Source organism: Microcaecilia unicolor, chromosome 6 (assembly GCF_901765095.1).
Source record: "Microcaecilia unicolor chromosome 6, aMicUni1.1, whole genome shotgun sequence".
Lineage (NCBI taxonomy): Eukaryota > Metazoa > Chordata > Amphibia > Gymnophiona > Siphonopidae > Microcaecilia > Microcaecilia unicolor.
This window is the reverse complement of record NC_044036.1, coordinates 283,099,876-283,119,676: the sequence shown is the minus strand read 5'-3', so window position 1 is coordinate 283,119,676 and position 19,801 is coordinate 283,099,876. Positions and strand designations below refer to the sequence as shown.

The window sequence follows — 19,801 nt, the reverse complement described above, 5'->3', positions numbered from 1 at the left end:
AGAACTAGAATGCCTTGGGTAAAGGATGAAATAGTCCTTATCGAAATAGAGTGCTCTGAGAAAGACAAATATGGATCCTTACAGAGCTTCATTTTGGGTCGAGGGAGGGGGTTCCACCCAAGACACCGAGGATAAAATAGGTCCCACTGAAAAACAGCAGCTCTCAACAGAGGATCAAGATGTTTGACCCCCCCCCCGAAGAACCCCACCACATAAAGCTACAGGGCATAGAAAGATCTTGCAATTATATATTCCAACATAGTGTAGGAGCATACAGTACGTGTGCAAGTCCATATATGCGTGCATGAGTGCAATACAAGAGTCTAGGAGACGCCCTTTACTGGACACACACAAGGCCTGCAGCTCGGGAAGGGACAGGAGCTCAGTTCTTAGAGATTTAAGGACAGGTCATGCCCCCTTCCTCCAGACAGCTCCCACACAACCCCAACACAGGGATCCATGGAAATTGAAGCCGGGCTAAGGTATCAGTGTCTCCTATGGGTTGATGATCAAAATAAAATGCTCAAAATGCTCGAGAACGGGTGTTAACGTATGCACTGAATATTGTCGCAAATGCATTTAAATGGATGCAAATAAGGTCATTTAGCATCCCTTCCTAATGAACAAACAAAAGCGCTTAAATGCACAGAAGGAAATAATGGCCAATAGTGCTGAAAATTTACTGCTAGGTCAGGGGCAGTGTAAGTTTTCAGCAGAAGATTTCTTACAAATTTTTCACAATCCACTGCATTTTTGTCTTATTTTGGAAGCCGAAGGAAGTCCATGCAAATTTGAGTGCAGCTAATGAGAGCAAAGCATGTACAAAAGTCTGACCAAAACCAAAAGTGAAAGCACGCATTGGTACCTGTTTTTCTGCGCTTTAATATAAAGTGCAAACTATTTTTGAAAGACTTATATTTAAAAAGTGCAGACAAACAGCGCAGATGTGTTCTTGCACTTCCGAGTCTGCCTGAGCATGTGCACAAGCGTCACACTTACTGCAAACCCTTTGTGTGCATGTGCCAGGCACAATTCTCTCCTTGCTTTGTTTGTTAGCACCAATTAACTGTGCATATTATTTCCATAAGATTTATTTTGAGCATCACTTAGTTATTTTTCTGCACTGTTGTAGCACATTGGGGTTTTATGTTGTGGGGTTTTATGTTGTGGGCTTTAGAGCCCGACCTTCAGCACTGGCCTCCTACTGATGTGAGAGACAAACTGGAAGAAGCAAAAACTCAACAACTCAAAAGTAACACCCTCTGCCTCTGTCCCCATTTTCGTATCTCTCCCCCTCTGTCTCAAACCCAAATCCACAGCCCCAATACAGTACTTCTTCATTCTCAAACTACTTGCCCCTGTGTCCCATCTTCCAACTAGAGAGCTACACTGGGACAAAAATTTCACCCATCCCCACTGGAATCTAACCTACCCCCACCTGTCCCCACAAGTAATCTCCATCATGGCTCCATCCCCACCTGTACCCATAACCTCCAGAAGTAGTCATTTTATTTAATTATGCTAATGAAACATATGAAAGTCTCTGACAAAGACCCATTTACAAAGCATGTTTCGGACTTACATGAATCTCCACTACCCAATTTGCAAAAAACTCAAATACAAAACAACATATGCGTCCAACTTCTTCTACATAAGCACATGACTATGGAACGCACTGCCAAAAGCTGTGAAAACAATCTACGGCTATCTAAACTTCAGAAAATCACTAAAGACCTACCTGTTCGGAAAGGCATACCCTACCGACCCAACATAAATACCTCTACTCTGCAACACATCAATACCGATCGTATTGGACATTATCTACCCCTTCCTACCTTCAACTCCTAATGTGCCAGAATCTTACCTACCCTATTGACCTTAACATCTAATTGTATTTGTTCCTCTACCGTACTTGGCGAATGCCTTTACGGTACTATGTAAGTCACATTGAGCCTGCAAATAGGTGGGAAAATGTGGGATACAAATATAACAAATAAATAAATAATTGGGAAGAATACATACTTTGTAAATGAGTCTGCCAGAACTTCTAATGTATTTTGTATGTGCAAGGGTTGAATCTAATTCTCCTTGAAGAATAATGCTGCATTACAAATCTAACTTGTGTTCACTTTGCAATTTTCACTACATCAAAATATAGAAATCTTCATGCAAGCAAAGAAAATTTTATTATATATATATATTTTTTTAAGTCACTGCATAGTACAACTACTGAAGGAGAACCATCTGTACCAATTCTGGTCACCGTGTCACAAAAAAGATAGGAATTAGAAAAGGTGCAAAGAAGAGCAACCAAAATGATAAAGGGGATGGAACTCCTCCCATATAAGGAAAGGCTAAAGAGGTTAGGCCTCTTCAACTTGGAAATTAGATGGCTAAGGAAGGATACGATTGAGGTCTACAAAATCCTGAGTGGAGTACAACAGGTAAAAGTGAATCAATTTTTCACGCTTTCAAAAAGTACAAAGACCAGGGGACACTCAATGAAATTACATGGAAATACTTTTAAAACAAATAGGAGGAAATATTTTCACTCAAAGAATAGTTATGCTTTGGAACTCGTTGCTGGCAGCTGGAGGATATGGTAACAGCAGTTAGTGCATCTGAGTTCATAAAAGGTTTGGGCAAGTTCCTGCAGGAAAAGTCCACAGTCTGTTATTGAGATGGACATGGGGTAGCCACTGCTTGTACCAAGATTGGTAGCATGGAATACTGCTACTAATTGGGTTCTAACAGATACTTGTGACCTGGACTATGGCTTATGGACTTTTCTTTTAAGAAGTTATTCAAACCTTTTTTAAACCCCACTAAGCTAACTGCTTTTACCACATTCTCTGGCAACAAGTTCCAGATTTTAATTACACGTTGCGTGAAGAAATATTTTCTCTGATTTGTTTTAAATTTACTACTTTGTAGCTTGTGTGCCCCCTAGTCCTTGTATTCACGTCTACTCATTCCACTCCACTTATTATTTTATAGACCTCTATCCAGGGGTGTGCTGGTAAATTGTTAACAGGGGGCTCTCTCTCGCCAGCAAAGTAAAAGAGAATTCAGGAGGGGGCCAAGCCCACATTTTGGGATCCATTTGTTAAAGTAGCCATGGAGAACCGGCTCCCAAAATTCTTAAGAACTTAGCAAACGGCTCTCGAGAGCCTGTGAGAGCCTGCTCCATCACACCACTGCCTCTATCAAACCTCCTTCCAGCTGTGTTTCTCCAAGATGAAAAGCCCTAGCCGCTTTAGCCTTTCCTCATAGAGAAGTCATCCCACATCCCCATCATCTACCAACAACAGAACCTTTGACTTTATAAATTCATTTTACTGTTACTATTATTAGGGGTTGGGAGGGGTTGGATCTTAGGTATGTGTATTTAACCCCGGTAGTAGAATCTAAGGGCATGAAGCCTGAGGATCAGTAATCCGGGACCGGGACCGCACGTTAGTCCCGCTGATAAGCAGTTAGAAGTAGTATTTACATACTATATGATAAAAGTTAGTTAATATTGAGAATCATTAAGAAAGATGATTGCAATGATGAGTATCATTGTTGGGTGTTTGCAGATTATAAGGAAAGTAGTTCCTCCTGAAGAAGAGGATTTCGAAATGCGGCCAATATAGAGGAACATGGAACAAAGGAAGTTGTGGTGTTTTGTCATTTTTCAGATGTACTGAACAAAGCTCTCCAGCGTTTTTGGAAGTTAACATGTTGAAACCATTGATGACAAGTTGGCACATCTTGATAAATAAAAAAAGCATGTGTCGATAATACATTGAGGACTTAAAGTTCATTCTCAAACAGCCAATTAAGGAGTAAAACAGAAATATTTTCATCAAGGAGTGTTTTGCTTCAAAGATTTGTTGGAACGCACGTGAACCCTTAAAGAAGACATCAATAGATACAAAGTTGAATTTCATCAGTTGGATCTAAGAACTGAATGTAATGGGATTATAAGAGATTGACCCTTGGATATAAAGTTGCTTCATCAAAACAAAGGAACTTTTTAAGTCATACTCTTTTAAGAACTTGTGGTACTGTTGAGCAGGTGGCAGTAGAACTCGAACTCTGGGTAACGTACATTGAACGTTTGATCAAGATGTGAATGAGAATATTGTTAGTATGCCAATCCGAGAGTGATGTGATGTGTCTATAATGTATAAATGTGTGATAATCTGACATATTTACATAGGATTGAGCTAATTCAGTAAGTAGGGGTGTATGTACGTTGGTGGGTGGTTTGTTACAATAAACTGATTTGATATTTGAAAAAAAAAAAAAAAAAGAGGAGCGTGTAACAAAGGAAGTTGTGGTGTTTTGTCATTTTTCAGATGTACTGAACAAAGCTCTCGAGTGTTTTTGGAAGTTAACATGTTGAAACCATTGATGACAAGTTGGCACATCTTGATAAATAAAAAAAGCATGTGGCAATAATACATTGAGGACTTAAAGTTCATTCTCATACAGCCAATTAAGGAGTAAAACAGAGATATTTTCATCAAGGAGTGTTTTGCTTCAAAGATTTGTTGGAACGCACAAAGACATCAATAGTTACAAAGTTGGATTTCATCAGTTGGATCTAAGAACTGAATGTAATGGGATTGTAAGAGATTGACCCTTGTTTATAAAGTTGCTTCATCAAAACAAAGGAACTTTTTAAGTCATGCTCTTTTAAGAACTTGTGGTACTGTTGAGCAGGTGGCAGAACTCGAACTCTGGGTAAGGTATATGGAACATTTGATCAAAATATGAATGAGAATATTTTTAGTATGCCAGTACGAAAGTGGTGTGATGTGTCTATAAATGTATAAATGTGTGATAATCTGACATATTTACATAGGATTGAACTAATTCAGTAAGTAGGGGTGTATGTATGTTGGTGGGTGGTTTATTACAATAAACTGATTTGATATTTGAAAAAGATGTCTGGAGCACATTAAATAAGCGACTATTATTATTTATAAATTATTTCTGTAACACTAATTCTTATCTTTATGCTCATATTCAGTGGTTCCATTCATTTAAATTGCTACACTCAGTATATACATGGAGTGGTGTGACTGTCGTAGTCTATTTTAAAGCATGGAAACAGACGTTAATAAATAAAAACAAAAAGAATAAAGTGATACTTTTTGTTTTTATTGGGTTAACTTAATCCATATAAGCAGTAACTCTGTCACCACTTATGCATATAAACTAGACCTTTTATTTAGTTGGTCTAAATTATACAGCACTGTTATTGTATACAATTCAGATGGCCAGATTTCAGTGAGAATATCCTGTTTCCTAATAGGTTCATCTTAACTGTTGTAGTAATCTGCTTTGGGAAGTCTGGTGTTTATAAGGACGATGGAATATATTGACATTAAATGGAAGTAGAATTAAACTCTCCTTTCATTGGGGCACATGGAATCACATATTCATCTGTTTTGTAGAAGTTTACATTTTAGATATACAAATGGATTATTCTGTTTTCAACATGTTTCAGGGGCAAGTGGTTTTATAAGTCCAAATACAAATAAATATTTTGTTTCATGCAGATCTCTTTTGTTTAAACATAACTACATGGGCTAGAAGCCCCTAATGCAGTCCATTGGTTTTCTTATATTTTGTTCTTGTGATGACTTATACTGAGCCAAAACTGAAAACAGAGTTAAGAGTTGAGGTTAAATGAGGGGACATGGGATGAGCTTATCTGGTCCACAGGAGACGGTTTGGCTATAAAGTTGAAGCCAGTCCCGCTGCAGCAGCCATCTCCATTTGGCAAAAACAATAGTAAAGTAGATTTGCATTCTCTCTTGTTAGGGGGTGGAGGGGGGTGGGAAGATCTAAGAGCAGTTGTGGGGGCTGGTGGAATTTTCAAGGGTCTGTGAGGGGGGAGGGTATTTCCAAAATATATTTGTCAGTACTCCAGAAGCTGCTTTATTTCCAGTGTTCTATTGTGGTTTCCATTGGAGCGCTAGATGCCTGCTGTTTTCTTCATGATGACAATAAACATAGTTCTCTATAAAAATACTTGTAAAAAGTTTTAATGCCTATGAGGCTTATTTTCAAAGCACTTAGCCTCCCAAAGTTCCATAGAAACCTATGGAACTTAGCCTCCCAAAGTGCTTTGAAAATATGCCTCTTAGTGTGTCATTTTTTTAAAAAATTGACAGAAATGTCATTTTAAAGCTTCCCCTATAACATAAAGTTTTAAATCAGCAAAACAGCATTAAAAATTATTGTACCTGCTAGACACAGTAGAAACTCTCTTTGCATATGCCCAAAACTTTCTGGAAGGGCTGCTTACACCTAGATCCAGCTGTATTCATTGTCTGACGGCCGGCGCATACACCTCAATTCAGCTATTTCTCATCAGAAGCGCCCAATACACCAGGATCCTGGTGTATCTTCAATCAGAAGGGATGAATACACCAGGATCCTGGTGTATTTTCGATCAGGAGAGATGAAAACGTGGATGCAGAAGCTCACAGGTTTGCTTGCTGTGTTTTGCCTGAAGGCAATGACGGCTGCGGGGGGGGGGGGGGGGGGGGGGGGGAGTGTAAACTGAGATTAATCAAATGTCTTCCTTACTTACAGTGGACTAGATAGGCTCACTTCCACTCCAGTCTATTACACCTCCTTGGTTTAACCTCCTTGAAGACTCACCACACGGAAAGAGGGGGATAGAGAATCACAGCGCTGAGTTATGGCTGGTGATTGCTGCATACTGTAAGCAGCAGCGGCCGTCAAAACAAAGACGCGCTCCAGTCTTAAAGTCGTACTTAGATCCGGAAGATCCCGGGGATCCCGCAGATCTGGCTTTTACACCGTCTCATGTACCCTTAACTCCACCTGCAAGTCTGTGCATACGTTTGAATAAAATTATCAAAAAGGAAAAAAAAACAAGACTTATGTGATCAGCATCGGTGCCGATCTTATAACTCCTTGTGCATTGTTTAACACTTACCGCTTTGCAGCAAGTCCTCGCTTCCATAATTCTGCATAACTGCACTTGTTCTCTTTCCTGGCTGTAGCAGCAAAGGAACAAGGAAGGCTCACACACTGACATATGCACGGGTCAGTGTGACATCAGAGGTCATAACCTGATCAACTGGCGCGTGGGTGTGGCGACCTCCACGTGCAGCCATCCTTGCACCTGGAGATCGCCACACGCATGCGCCACTAGATCAGGTGACCTGTGAGGCTACTGACCCATGTATATATCGGTGCCAAGGGGCGTGTGAGCTTTGCTGCATGAGCCCGGGCGGGCAGACAGCAAGTGCGGCTGCGCTTAATCTTTGAAGGAAGAGGGAGGCAGTGCTTGAACGTATTGAAGGAAGTAGGTGGTCACTGAGATGTTTGTACACTCCCACGAGAACCCCGAAGGAACCGTTTCCATCGCCACGGGATTCCCGTTCCCGTGCACCTTTCAACTTGTCTTTGAGATCGCCTCTTGGGCCCCGTAGATTTCCTTCTCTGGTGTCCCACTCTCTCTTTTACGCAATTTTTTTCAATGCTCTAAATGTCCTGCCTTCCTCGAACGCAACTTCCTGTTTCCGGTAAGGCGGGATGCAGCCGATGGAGAGAAGTTGTGTCAGAGTCAGAGGGGACGGGGTACTGGAGAAGAAAAGCTGCAGGACTGGTGGTGGGCGACCTCAGGTATGAGTTTGATGGGAGTGGGGAGGGTTGAGAGAGAGATGGTGGATCGTGCTCAAGGAGGAGAGGGGGAGCGAGAGGAAGAGATTGCGGAGCACGGGTAGGGGAGACCGGTACCCGAATGCGTCTGAAGAGGGGTTCTCGGCGTGTGCGAATGTGTGAGGGCAACTGAATGCGTGTCATTTAGTATCTAGTTTAAATGCACTTGCTGCTTTTGTAAATCCTATGGCAGGACGACTTGCATTCAGGTACTGTAGGTAGTTACAAAAGCAATACAAGTTTAAGCTAAATTGGTGTCCAGATTAATATCATATATGAGTAAGTTTGTGCGTTATAGATTAGTTAAGTTTTGCGAATGTATTTAAAAAATTTGTTAGCCTTCAAAACTCAGGGCTCCTTTTACAAAGCTGTGGGTGTAAGTGGCCTTCTGTGGGTCTTTCCCTCTTGTTAAGGCAATTCCCACCACACCTGGAAAATAGCCAATTTTCCCTATTAATGGTTATGTGGCCATTTTAAATAAATTAGCATATAATCACTTACCGACATTTATTTTGTAGGTAGGGCTCTCATGCTAATTCTGTGATAATCAGCACGCAGTAATGTAGCTGCACTAACTGATTAGCGCAGGAACACACACTGTTCATCCCACTGACTCGCCCCTCCATGGAAAAACTTTGTTTTTAGTGCATGGTTGCCAGTGCAGATTTGGAACTTATTTCAGAATGCCTATGTCCCATGGTAAGCCCTTTTAAGCTTCAGGAAGCATGCACTAGCGTTTATCGCAGCTTAGTAAAAGGGCCCCTTAGGAATTAAGTAGTCAAAAAAACCCAAAGAACAATAAACATGAATTTTTCAGGATTTGATTAAAGGTTAGGTTATCATTGCCTAAAGGATTTGTCAAAATTGTAATTCAATTACTTTATAGTTTTGAGGTATTTTCTGAACTAAGTCATGGAGGGAAAGAAACACAGGCCGCCTATTTGAAATACGTTGAGATTTTATGTTTCCTATGCATATATCAAATACTTTGTGTTTCTTTTTAGGATGTGAGCCCATTTTGAGTTGTTTGCGGACTCCCAACATTGTCGGCTAGAATGTTTCTTATGAATGCCCCTCCTGTGGTTGCTCTGCAAACAAAATGGGGATCATACGGACAGACAAGGAATCTTTTTTCTGTTTGTTTCTCGGAATCTGAAGATGATGTCTCTGGGACACCTATTACTGCACAAGTTCAGATGATTATTAGCAATCTACAGAGTGAGGAATCTTCTCTTAATGTGAATGATGAGTATGCATGTATTATGCAGAAGAATAGAAAGGGGGAGGCACGAGTAAATAACGGACTTACCACTGGTGCCAAAGTAGCAAAAAGTAAAGAATGTGCTAAGCTTCGTTATTCCACTGAATTTGATACAGAAGAAAACTTGGCATTTGGGCCCTTGGTGTTGGATTCAGATAGTGATGATTCAGTTGATCGTGACATTGAGGAAGCTATTCAGGAATACTTGAAAAACAAAAACGAAGCTAGCCTGTCGCAGCCTGCAGATGCAGAGTGCTCAAATAGTGCTAAAGATGGAATTGTGTTCAATAAAGATCTGCAGCAGACTGAAAGACACAGCATGCCTTCTGTTAAAGAAGAAGCTACTTCTAATGACAGCGTTTGTGACAGTTTGAAAAATCATGAAAAGCTAAGATGTGCATCGCCTTCTAGTATAAGTAGTGATGATTCTTTTGAGCAAAGCATTAGAGCTGAAATTGAACAATTCCTTAATGAGAAGAAGCAACAGGGAACCATCAAAAATGAAGTCATGGGGTCTAGACAAATAGATCAGAAGGTGAAGCCTGAATTTAAACTTAAAGGAATGGACAAAACTAACTCTGCTAGTTATAAACAAGGATGTAAAAACACTTTAGTAGGAAAACATACAGAATTACAGAAGACCAGTATCCAACATAAGAGTCTTAAGAATAAACCCTTTGTTGCAGTGAAGAGTTTTGGTAAAGACAAGCAGATATGTAAAACATTGGTTGCCCATCTACAAAATGATTACAAACCTCAATGTGTCCAGTCAATGAAAATGGTAGATGAAAGCTTATCTAATTCAAGCAGTGATGATGGCATAGAAGAGGCTATTCAGCTTTACCAGCTTGAGAAAAACAGGAAAGAATTTAATCCTAGCATGCACTGTGATTCTTTACAAAGAGAACCGTTTATAGTAAAGAAGACAACTGAAGATTCTTCCTCAAACTGTGCTGTTAGTCCATCCAAAAATGCCACAATAGATGCCTCTAAAAAAATAGTGAGTAGAAAAAGAAAGCGTATTAATTCTAAGTCAACAGAGCTCAGCAAAGCTGGTAGTGATATTAAACAGAATTTAAAACAACTTGAACAATCTTCATTTCCAGTGGACAAAACTTCTAAATGTGAGTCACTGCTACATGCCCCCTATACAGCTGAAATGGCTGCTGAACTTTTATGCGCTGAAGCTATACTTGATATTTCTAAAACTATAATGCCATTACAAATTGAAAATTGTGAAAAGCCATCACTAGAAAATCCCATTTCTTCTCCCAAAGGAGTACTACCGTGTTCAGAAAACGATAGCTCAGTAGACAGTGATGATGGCATAGAGCAAGAAATCCAAACCTTCTTAGCGCTGAAGGCACAGTCTGCAAATCTGACACCTACAAATCCCAATAATTCGTCAAAGCACAGCAATCCTGTGGTTGGCCACAGTTCTCTTTCAAGGAGAAGACTGTCACTGACTCACAAAAGAAAAATGAGGGATGAAAGTAATATTGTACAAGCAGACTTGAAAACATATTCTGAACGGTCAGAGGACAAGTCATCTCAAGAAACTGATTGTGGAGATTCTATAGATCACCTTTGCCAAAGTGCAAGCAGTCTAAACAGTTGCATACAATTTAAGGAACCTGTAAATCTGAGTAGTGAGAGTCAGCGGTTGACTCTCGACTTCAGTGGGACTGTTAAAAAGACCAAGGTCTCGGAGTCGGAAAGCACTTTAGTACCTGTTTGTAGTAACATCGGAAGCCTTAGAGGAGGCCTTCAGGATGAAAGGACTTGCTGGCCAGGTGACAAAAGCAGTTCGTTGGACAGTGATGAGGATCTTGATGCTGCCATTAAGGATCTCCTCAGATCAAAAAAAAAGTTTAAAAAAAGGTCAAAAGACCAAAGACATCAATACAGGAAAAAAGTCCGATTTGGCGAGACACAGATGCAGGTTTTGGACAAGTTTGAGAACATTAAACCTAAAGAGTGGAAAAATAAGAACCCTATTATACTGAAAAGTTGCCTCTCAAAACCCAAAAAGGATGTGAAAGAAAATGTACTGAATAAATCTCAGAACTTGAAACCAAATTTAGATGAAAAAACATCAAATATACAGGTTGCATTCCAGCTACAAAAAGACAAGCCTAACTTGGGTTGTAACCTGATGAGCTCAACTGCTATTGAAAGTAAAAATTTGCCTAAGGTCATTTCAGAAATAGATGATGATAGCTGTGTGGACAGTGATGATAGCATCGAACAAGAAATTAGGAAGTTTCTGGCAGAAAAAGCCAGAGAATCAATAATCAGTACAACTTTGCAAAAGGATACACTTACCCCTTCTAAAGCAACCCTTGAAGATGATAGAAAGTACCAAACTCAAAATGAAATTTTAAATCTGACAATTAAACCTGGATCTCGACAAGCTGAACACTTGACCAGCTCCAAGCTTGTTTGCCAGAGTACAGTGACACAGAGTTGTAGTGAAAGTGAACAGAGTGTGCCCTGTACAGGGCACTTGGACCACATTACTACTGAAGCAACAGCAAACTGGGACATGAATCAAAGCATGACTAGTAATGATAGCTCATTTGGGAATGGAGTGCACATATTTAATAAAACTGTCAATAATCCTGGCCACAGTAAAGAGAGGGTTGAATGTGCTCCCTTGAAGAGAGGTTTGCAAAACAACCCTAATGCCGAGTCTGATAGTTCATGCAAATGTACCTTTCAAGTACAGTTGGCAGGGAGTTTTCTAGCTGGTCTAAAAGAAGTTTGTGGAAAGGAGGCAGATGTGCTTATTGAAGGTCAGACTAGTGAAGAGAGAGATGCTAGAGGCATAAACCCATTGACTTCCCAAACTGCTTTAACAGACAACTGGAAAAACAACAGAGTGGTACAAAGTAAAATTCTCAGTTTAGAAAAAGATAAAGAAATAAATATTTCACCATTCCTTTCTAGAGGTACCATAGTGAGTAAGGAGGAGGACATGGTAATGACAGAAAAAAGTAAAGAAAAAACTGGTTGTCTTTCTGTTCTAAAGCAGGTCATATCATCCCCAGTGCACTTTGGAAGAGATCCCTTGATTAATAAAGACACACATTTTATGGTAAAAAGTAGTGAACAGCACCCTGCAATGTTAGCAGTAGTTAAAGGAGACAGAATTATACAGGATAGCAAATCTGTGTGTACTGCAACTGAGACAGACTTAAGGAAGAACAGCAGCTTTCAGATGAGGTATAGTAAACCTGAAGGAGGAATTATATACTCAGAAAAAGAGATAACAGAATACAAGGACAGGGATGACCAGAAAGAGGAGCAGGGTCAGGAAGATGAACATAAAGCTGATAGCATGTTAAACAGCGTTTGTATTGAGGAAAAGAAAAGCTGGAGAGAGAAAGGAAAGGTTTCCAATTTGTAAGTACTTTTTCACCTATCGGTCTTCAAGACTGATTATATGTGTAAATATTTCATTGAGCCACTAATCCTCTGGATTGAATTTCACAACATACCTTGAAATAATTTTCAGTCATATATATAGAGAGAAATGTAAATAGTTCGTCTGTTTAACAGATAAGGATAAATATACTTAAAATGTTTTGTAGAGTTTTGTAAACACTAAAAGTGCTTTAATGAAACTTTTTTTTTTTAAGTTTACAGGGCATATGTAGTTAATGATTCTGTACTTACTGTGTGTGATTTGAAGGAGATAAATATGGTTGAAGGAGATAAATGTATTTACCAGGAGTTATTTTGGCGCATGCAAATATAAAAAATATATTGAAGTAATCGGATACCATGATGTAGTCTTGGACCAACTACACAGCACTGCACCAATGTAAACTTAATGAATGTAGTGATTTATATATTTTCTTCTGATCACTGCTCTGAGACTTTGCACTAAAATAAGTCTTGAACCCTGCCCTAATCTTTTCTTCCTTTCTTTACTTTGATTTGTGATTTTACCTCCTCTCTATCTACCCAGCAGTTTCCATTTCAATTGAAAAAGGTCTTTAAGGATATTACAGCGCCATCAGGGGACTTCTGTATTGGTTCCATAAAGCTGGGCACTAGATCCATGCACAAAGTAATTGGCGATAATAATTAGTGTTAACACGCACTTAATTGGTAGTCTTTAGGAGTTAAAGCGCAGATCTACCCTACGCCCTATTTATTGTGCTCGGCTAATTTTCATAGGGTGTAACTCCAAAAGAGGGATTTGGCCACGGGAGGGGCATTCCAGAATTTAAGCGTAGCGTTGTAGAATATGTGCATTTGCATGCCTAAATGCCATTAGTTGTACATTAGCATTTACACCAGCCTTTGGCAGGCACACAAAACTAGCTTAGCACAGCTTATCCCAGTGCCTAACTGTGGCCAATCTATATAGAATCCCCCCCCCATGAGCCTAGATGTGCAGCTACCCAAGAATTTTTTTCTCTTTTTTTTAATTTTTTAAACTTTATCTAGTATGGTCATCATAGCCACAGTTCTCTGAGGGTCATGGATTGTTTCCTTTATGAATAAGTCACCAGTGGAAATGTATCCACTGACATTGCTGTTGTTGGATAACAAGCTATATTCCTTTTCTTTCCAATTTCAGCATCCTGAGCAATGGCTAGCAAGACCAGATGTCAGGCTTAGGAGTTGAACCCTTGTCTTTAGTACTGCAACAGAGATATTGGTTAACTGTGTAAATACTTTTACGGATTAAAAGTCCTGTGCCAGTGGTGAAGCTCTCAGTTTCACTAACAGCGTTGTCTGTACCAGCTTGTTAGGTCTCAAAGTTTATGCATTTGAATTCCTGGCATGTTTCCAGGGGCCCTCTTACTGAAGCTTTGCGTGAGCTAATGGGCATTAGTATGCATTATGGTGCCATATGGCCCATTGGTGTAAAATAGGACTTGCAGCATGCACTAAGCTTTAGTAAAAGGGTCTCTTAGTTTCTGTGGTCCTATGTAACAAATTCAGATAGAAACTTTCAAGCAAATGCCTTCTTCATTGTATGGTATTAATTTAAGGTCTTCACTAGTACTCTGCTCAAACTTGATTACTGGTCCCATTTTCAAGATGCCTTAATTAAAGGGGCCCTGACTATTTGGCTTGGTGCTTCTGTCTGCTAAATAGACTTCAGATTGGCAAAAGCTTTAAAATGGCCATTTTGTTATATCAATGTTAGAGTCGTATAGCTGCTAAGTTATTGTAAATGATACCAAAGAAGCCTTACTACAGTGTCCTAATTCAAGTATATTTGTCCACCAGACCATTAACATAACATTTTACATTGGGTATCATTTGTGCTGCTATCAAACAATAACCAAACTACTGTTTTTTTAAATTCCATGTTCCATGTATGTAGAGAGCTGCATTGTGCATTATGATGTCATGACACTTAAGGTCTGATCCCATTGACTACTAGCTTGTTGCAGTTGGGTAATCATATCATTTTTCTCCCCATGTGCTAGGAATATGCTGTCATTCCTGTAATTCTAATAGCGGTTGCAGGCATATGTTTGAAAGTGCATTGTGGTCCTGTTTTACAGGATAAGTTCAAGCAGGTGCAGAAAAAGCTGTTGTTTGACATCCCAAATTCTCCAGAAGAATTACTTTATCTGCTGTAAGAGAATTCTTTGTGTCTTTCAAGCCCTTAGTTGAAGCAACCAAAGCATTATCCACCAGTTGTGGGGGTTTTTTATGACTACTTTTTCTCTACCATCTCAAAAGTTCCTCAAATAACTTGTAGATTAGTTTAGTAAAAGGGATCATAGCCTGCAGAGGATCCTTCCAGGAACATATGGTCATTTGGCAGTTATCTCATGCCTTCCTCTACAAAGAATTTAAAGCAGCTTGTAGAAAGCTAATTTCAATAACTTCATATGATAATATATTTAAACTTGACAGTCTCATTGGTTTCTTTTGTACAAGTGTGACACTAGTATGATTAAACAGTTATCATGGGAACCCAATGAAATTAATTTGTTTACAAATTTATGTCCTGCAGTCCCAGCCCCCCCCCCCCCAAAAAAAAAACAAACAAAAAAAAAAACAAATATTTAATCAATATAAAATTAGACAACAACCAAATTGAAAAAAAAAATTAAGAAGCCTAAAAAAGACCAACCAGCATTTGCAGGGGAACTGAGTTTAGAGCAGGAACTAAGAAACAAACCAAGTTTTCACCTAAAGTTTAACAAGTTTGTTTGAAGATGAGTTTTAACAGGTAGCTTAACCTGTACAATTTGGGATTTATTCTATAGAAGACCCTAGAAGAATAAATACATTGCTCTCTTTGTACAGTTAACTCTTCTGTGCATCAGTGCAACTTAGATTCATATTTTAAACTTCATAACAAATGAACATATGAAGCATTTTGTGTAGCGTGGCAAACTTGGCAAGTGTTGGTACAGCTGAAGCCTCTCCAAAGCAACTTGATTGTGTGATAGGCTCTGTCATGAATTCAGGATAAAAGGCTGATTGAACTTTCAATCAAATGAGTAACATTTGAATGGCCAGTCCATTTAATGTAAAATTTTGGCTTACATTTTATTTGTTGTTGTTTTAAATGTACTTAGAGATTGAATTAACATGCACGAACAGTATCATTACGTCTACTCTGCGTCTAAGCAAATGTTAAGTCTTCAGACTGTTATTGATGACATTTCAACAAGAATAATGCACTTTATAGAGGGAGTGTGCTCAGCCCCCACCCCCTGGGTGTTTAGAAAGTAAGGGAAGAATCCTTGAGCATTGCTCAGTGTTGACACATAGTGTTTGCTGTCAAAGAACTGTTGCTATGATGGTATTTTCTAAATGAGCGTGGCGAAGGAGAGAAAGTAGGGATTAAATACTCCTAGTAGTTAAGAATGAAGGTTTGTGGCACTGGTTCCTAGGCCTGGATTTAGTTTAACTGGCCTAGAAGTTTCCTTCTGCTCAATTGTTCTGTACTTCCAACAATTCATCTGCTTAGTAATATGTGGGAAACATCTATTGCACTTCTTTCAACTATTTAAAAGAAGTTACAGCAGTTGAGATTCTTTGGCATATAGATTTTTGCAGTTATACACATGCAGGTTTGTAACATCAATAATGCCCTATAACCACAAGTTTTTATTTGAGGAGCTGCGCATTCGTGTTTGGTTTTTTTTCCCCATTCAGCAAAGAATCTTACCCATATGTCCAGTTTCTCTGTCAAAGATTAAAGATGATGCAGTTATCAATCATCTGTATGAGTTATCTTTTCGGTAATGAAGCAACCCGCAGGTTAGATTGCAGCAAATAGCTGAAGATGAGGAAAGAAATGGTTTCTGCCCTCTGATTTTGCTTCAGGATAGGATTTAATACCCTATCCAGCATCTTATTCCCTTTCATTGGCTTCATATTAAAAAAAAAAAAAATGGAGCAAAACACTACAGCTGTTCCAGTCTTACTTTAGTTTGCAGAATTGCCCCTTACCTCTTCATATTTTATTTTATTTTTTATTTTGCTAAGTTACTTTGCTTCCTTAATAAAGGACATAAGTCAGTGTCCATCATGCCCTAACATTTCCTCTTACAAGTACTCGGCATATCCCAGTTCTTTGAAAGTTGGCCTTTACTCTGTAGCTTAAAGAATGTCTACTTCACAAGTTTTAAGATAATTAGTAAAGGCTATTTCTCAGAAGCCAGTCAAAGGATAAGTATATGACCTGAATTTCCAGGAGACAGAATGGAATCTGCTGTTTAGCTGACCTGATTGTGTTCATATACCCCCGGATTCTATATAGGTTGCACAAATTTGGGCGCTGTGAGCAGACGTGTGCACTAAGGTAATTAACATATTGATGTTAATTGGCACCAATATAGTTGTGTGTGCATCTGCCCTAGGTGCTATTCTATAACATAAAAGCCTAAGTTTTATAGCATGCAGCTTCAAAGGGGCGCATTTATGGGAGGAGCATGGGCGGATCAAGAGCGATTCCCAGAAGTTAGACACAATGTTATTGAATACTATTAAATGCATACCTAGCTGCCGTAAATTGGGTACCAGCATTTATGCCAGGTTTCAGCAGGTGTAAATGCTGGTGCATAAAGTTAGGTTGGAAATCCGTGCTAAGCTAGTATTCGGCAAAGGGAGCTTGGTGCGAATATTACTTTAGCACAGATCTTTCTGGTGCCTACCTTTAGGTGCCATTTACTGAATCCAGCCCATAGATTTGACTTTATTGTTAACAAAAAAAAACCTCGCTATGAAAGTAAAATTAATTGCTTTATGTATTTAAGTTTTGTGATCCACCAGCATCTTCAGTGGATATCTATTTCTTGTGGGGGTTTTTTATACTAGGTTGTGAAACACTGAGTATAGGACTGATTATTTGGATTAGTGATAGTGCTGTATGCTAGAGACCCATGTTTAGTTTCTTTTGCTCCTTAAACCAGAACAGCATCTAGGGAGCAATTCTATAAAGAGCAACAAGAGGCAACATGCTAAACGCTAATTCTGTAAAGTCATCAGGGTGCCCTGTTGTAGAATACTAGCATAAGTCAGCATTTAGATGTGGCCACTTGTGCCATGTTAATAAAGCTAAATGAGGCATTTTAACCTGTAACTTACAATAGTCTGTAAGTTAATAGGTTAAATGTGGGACCCATCCACTTGTAAGCCCCCTTGCAATTATACACAAAGCATGTTACATACCTATATCATAAAATATTGCTGAGCATTAAGTTAGCACTTACGTGCATAACTAACAATCACGTGCATAGGTGCTAGTATTCTGTAACTTGCGCAGTTATCACCTAACTCCAGTTGTCCTGTTATAGATTGAGGGGACTAGTGGCCAGGCTCAAGGTGTGCATGCATTTTGAGTTCTAGAGAGAGTCTGAGGTCTTTGGTCCCTGTGCTGGACAGGAATGGGGACGATGATTTAAAAGTGAGGGAGAAGTAGCTGCAAATGGAAGCTCCATTAGTGGTGTAGCCCAAAGGAGCAGGGAAAAATGACTGGGTTCACTGCCCCCCCTCCCCCTGGTTTCCAGATAAGAAAAATCTAAGTTTGCACAAAGTTTTGAAGGAGAGTTCATGCATCATTGATGCACCTTCTAGATGACATCAGTGCATTTAGTAAGTCTTACAAGGATGATTTTTTTCAGTGAGTGGGTGCAATACATTGATGTTTAATGTTGAAAATACCAGCTGTTATGCAAAACCACCAAAAGTATTTTTACTCATTATTTTCAGTCTTCAGAATCCCTAGTTCTATGATGAATAGTATAAGTGAAAAACAACCAAGATTGAAAGGTTTTGGCTAGTGTGGTGCCACTTATATTACAGAATAGAAGCACCAGCTTTAAAGGGTTACATTGGGTTTTTCAAGGTAAACTGTATTATGTTGTCAGAGAATTGATTGTTGAAGACACTACAGATTATAGTGTGATGGGTCAGTGAATTAATATCAGCCTTGAAGTTATATTACAGAAATCATAAGCAGATTTTGTACTCTGTTGAGCAGGTCTTTCATTCTAGAATAATGGATAATTCTCAAACTAAATTTATATGCAGTTGTCAGTTTTAAAAGCAACAAAAGTGAGCGAGTGTCATCTGAGAGAGATGAAACAAACATTAGAATATTCACAATTTAAACATCTTTTAAACCTTAAGGATTTGACTTCCTAAGGCTTTTCTCTGTTTAATGGCATACAGTATTAGCAGTGAGGTTTGCAATGGATGGGGGGGGGGGGGGGGGGGGGGGGGGGGGATGTAGGGCTGCTAACTGGCATAAAGCTGCACTTCTGCTTTTTCATGCTGTATATGCTCATAGGCCTTTTTCAGCTGAAATTTTTATTTTCATTTTTGTTCAGATGAGAAAATAGCATGCAGACCTTTTCATGATAGCTGGAAACCTGAGCAAGCACTAGTGGTTCCTGGTTCTAGTTTACATCTGTGTCATAGACTATGGGAAGGAGGAGGGGAGCATAAGAATAGCTGTACTGGGTCAGACCAATGGTCCATCTAACCCACTATCCTGTTTCCAGCAGTGGCCAATCCAGGTCAAAAGTATCTGGCAGAAACCCAAATAATAGCAACATTCCATGCTACCAGTCCCAGGGCAAGCAGTGGCTTCCCTCGAGTGGTGATGGTGGTACAGTGCACTTGGCCTTGGTTTTCATTCTTCCAACTGGCGTGACTAGTTCTTGGTAAAACTATGGCCCCTCCTCCGCTGTCCTTCTCTTGGCTTATTAACAGAATTTGTAACAATACAGCCCAGACCAACCTGCTGCAGCTTCATCTTGCTCAAAATGAAATTAGATTTAAAAAAAAAAAAAAATCTTCCACTATGATTTCATGTTTGGAGATATCTAGTCACTGAAATTTTCAGTGTACTTCTTACTTTTCATATGTAAAGTTTTGTTCTTTTCCTAGAACTACATGAAACTCCTTTTCTTCCTTGTAGCCTTTACATAGTTGAAGTTCCAACATTAGTGTGTATTGTTGCTTAACACTGTATGACAAGTTAAAAATTAATAATTTTGTACTTTATTCCTACCATTTTGGAACAATTAAGCTTTTGAAAACTGTGCACCTGAAAGAATCTAACTTATTGTGTTTATATTTACTGATTTTGCTGTGCATTGCCAACTTTCATAATTCTTTTCCAGATGCTTGTTGTTTGACAGGTTATAAACAAAAGTTTGTGTATGCAAAAGCTAAAGAAATAAATGAAAGACTTGTTGATTGGGGAGGGTTCATGTTTGTTTTTTGGGGGAGGGGGTTTACTTAGAAATGTTTTGTGAAAAAAGGAACAACCCAAAGCTATTTAAAGGAATGAGGGTTGTTACCTGACCGTACATTTCTGACATTTTATTTTGCATTATCCTGGTTCCTCCT

The 19,801-nt window shown here is 39.1% G+C and overlaps 1 protein-coding gene and 1 long non-coding RNA gene across 4 annotated transcripts in view; one reads left to right on the top strand and one right to left on the bottom strand.

Moving 5' to 3' along the window:
* The window catches only part of LOC115472176, a 48,398-nt gene extending 41,313 nt beyond the window's left edge, over positions 1–7,085 (bottom strand). Inside the window, exon 1 of the long non-coding RNA XR_003942474.1 lies at positions 6,965–7,085. This is a non-coding gene — a long non-coding RNA (uncharacterized LOC115472176). The remainder of the gene's footprint in view (positions 1–6,964) is intronic.
* Positions 7,086–7,248: 163 nt separating this feature from the next.
* The window catches only part of PPP1R26 (protein phosphatase 1 regulatory subunit 26), a 36,523-nt gene continuing 23,970 nt past the window's right edge, over positions 7,249–19,801 (top strand). Inside the window, exons 1-3 of one of the 3 annotated variants that reach the window (XM_030207655.1) lie at positions 7,343–7,656; positions 8,697–12,358; positions 14,485–14,961. In XM_030207655.1, coding sequence (XP_030063515.1) covers positions 8,748–12,358; positions 14,485–14,596 — 3,723 coding nt within the window. In that variant the 5' untranslated portion in view covers positions 7,343–7,656; positions 8,697–8,747 and the 3' untranslated portion in view covers positions 14,597–14,961. The other 2 variants (XM_030207654.1, XM_030207653.1) reach the window with 2 other exon arrangements.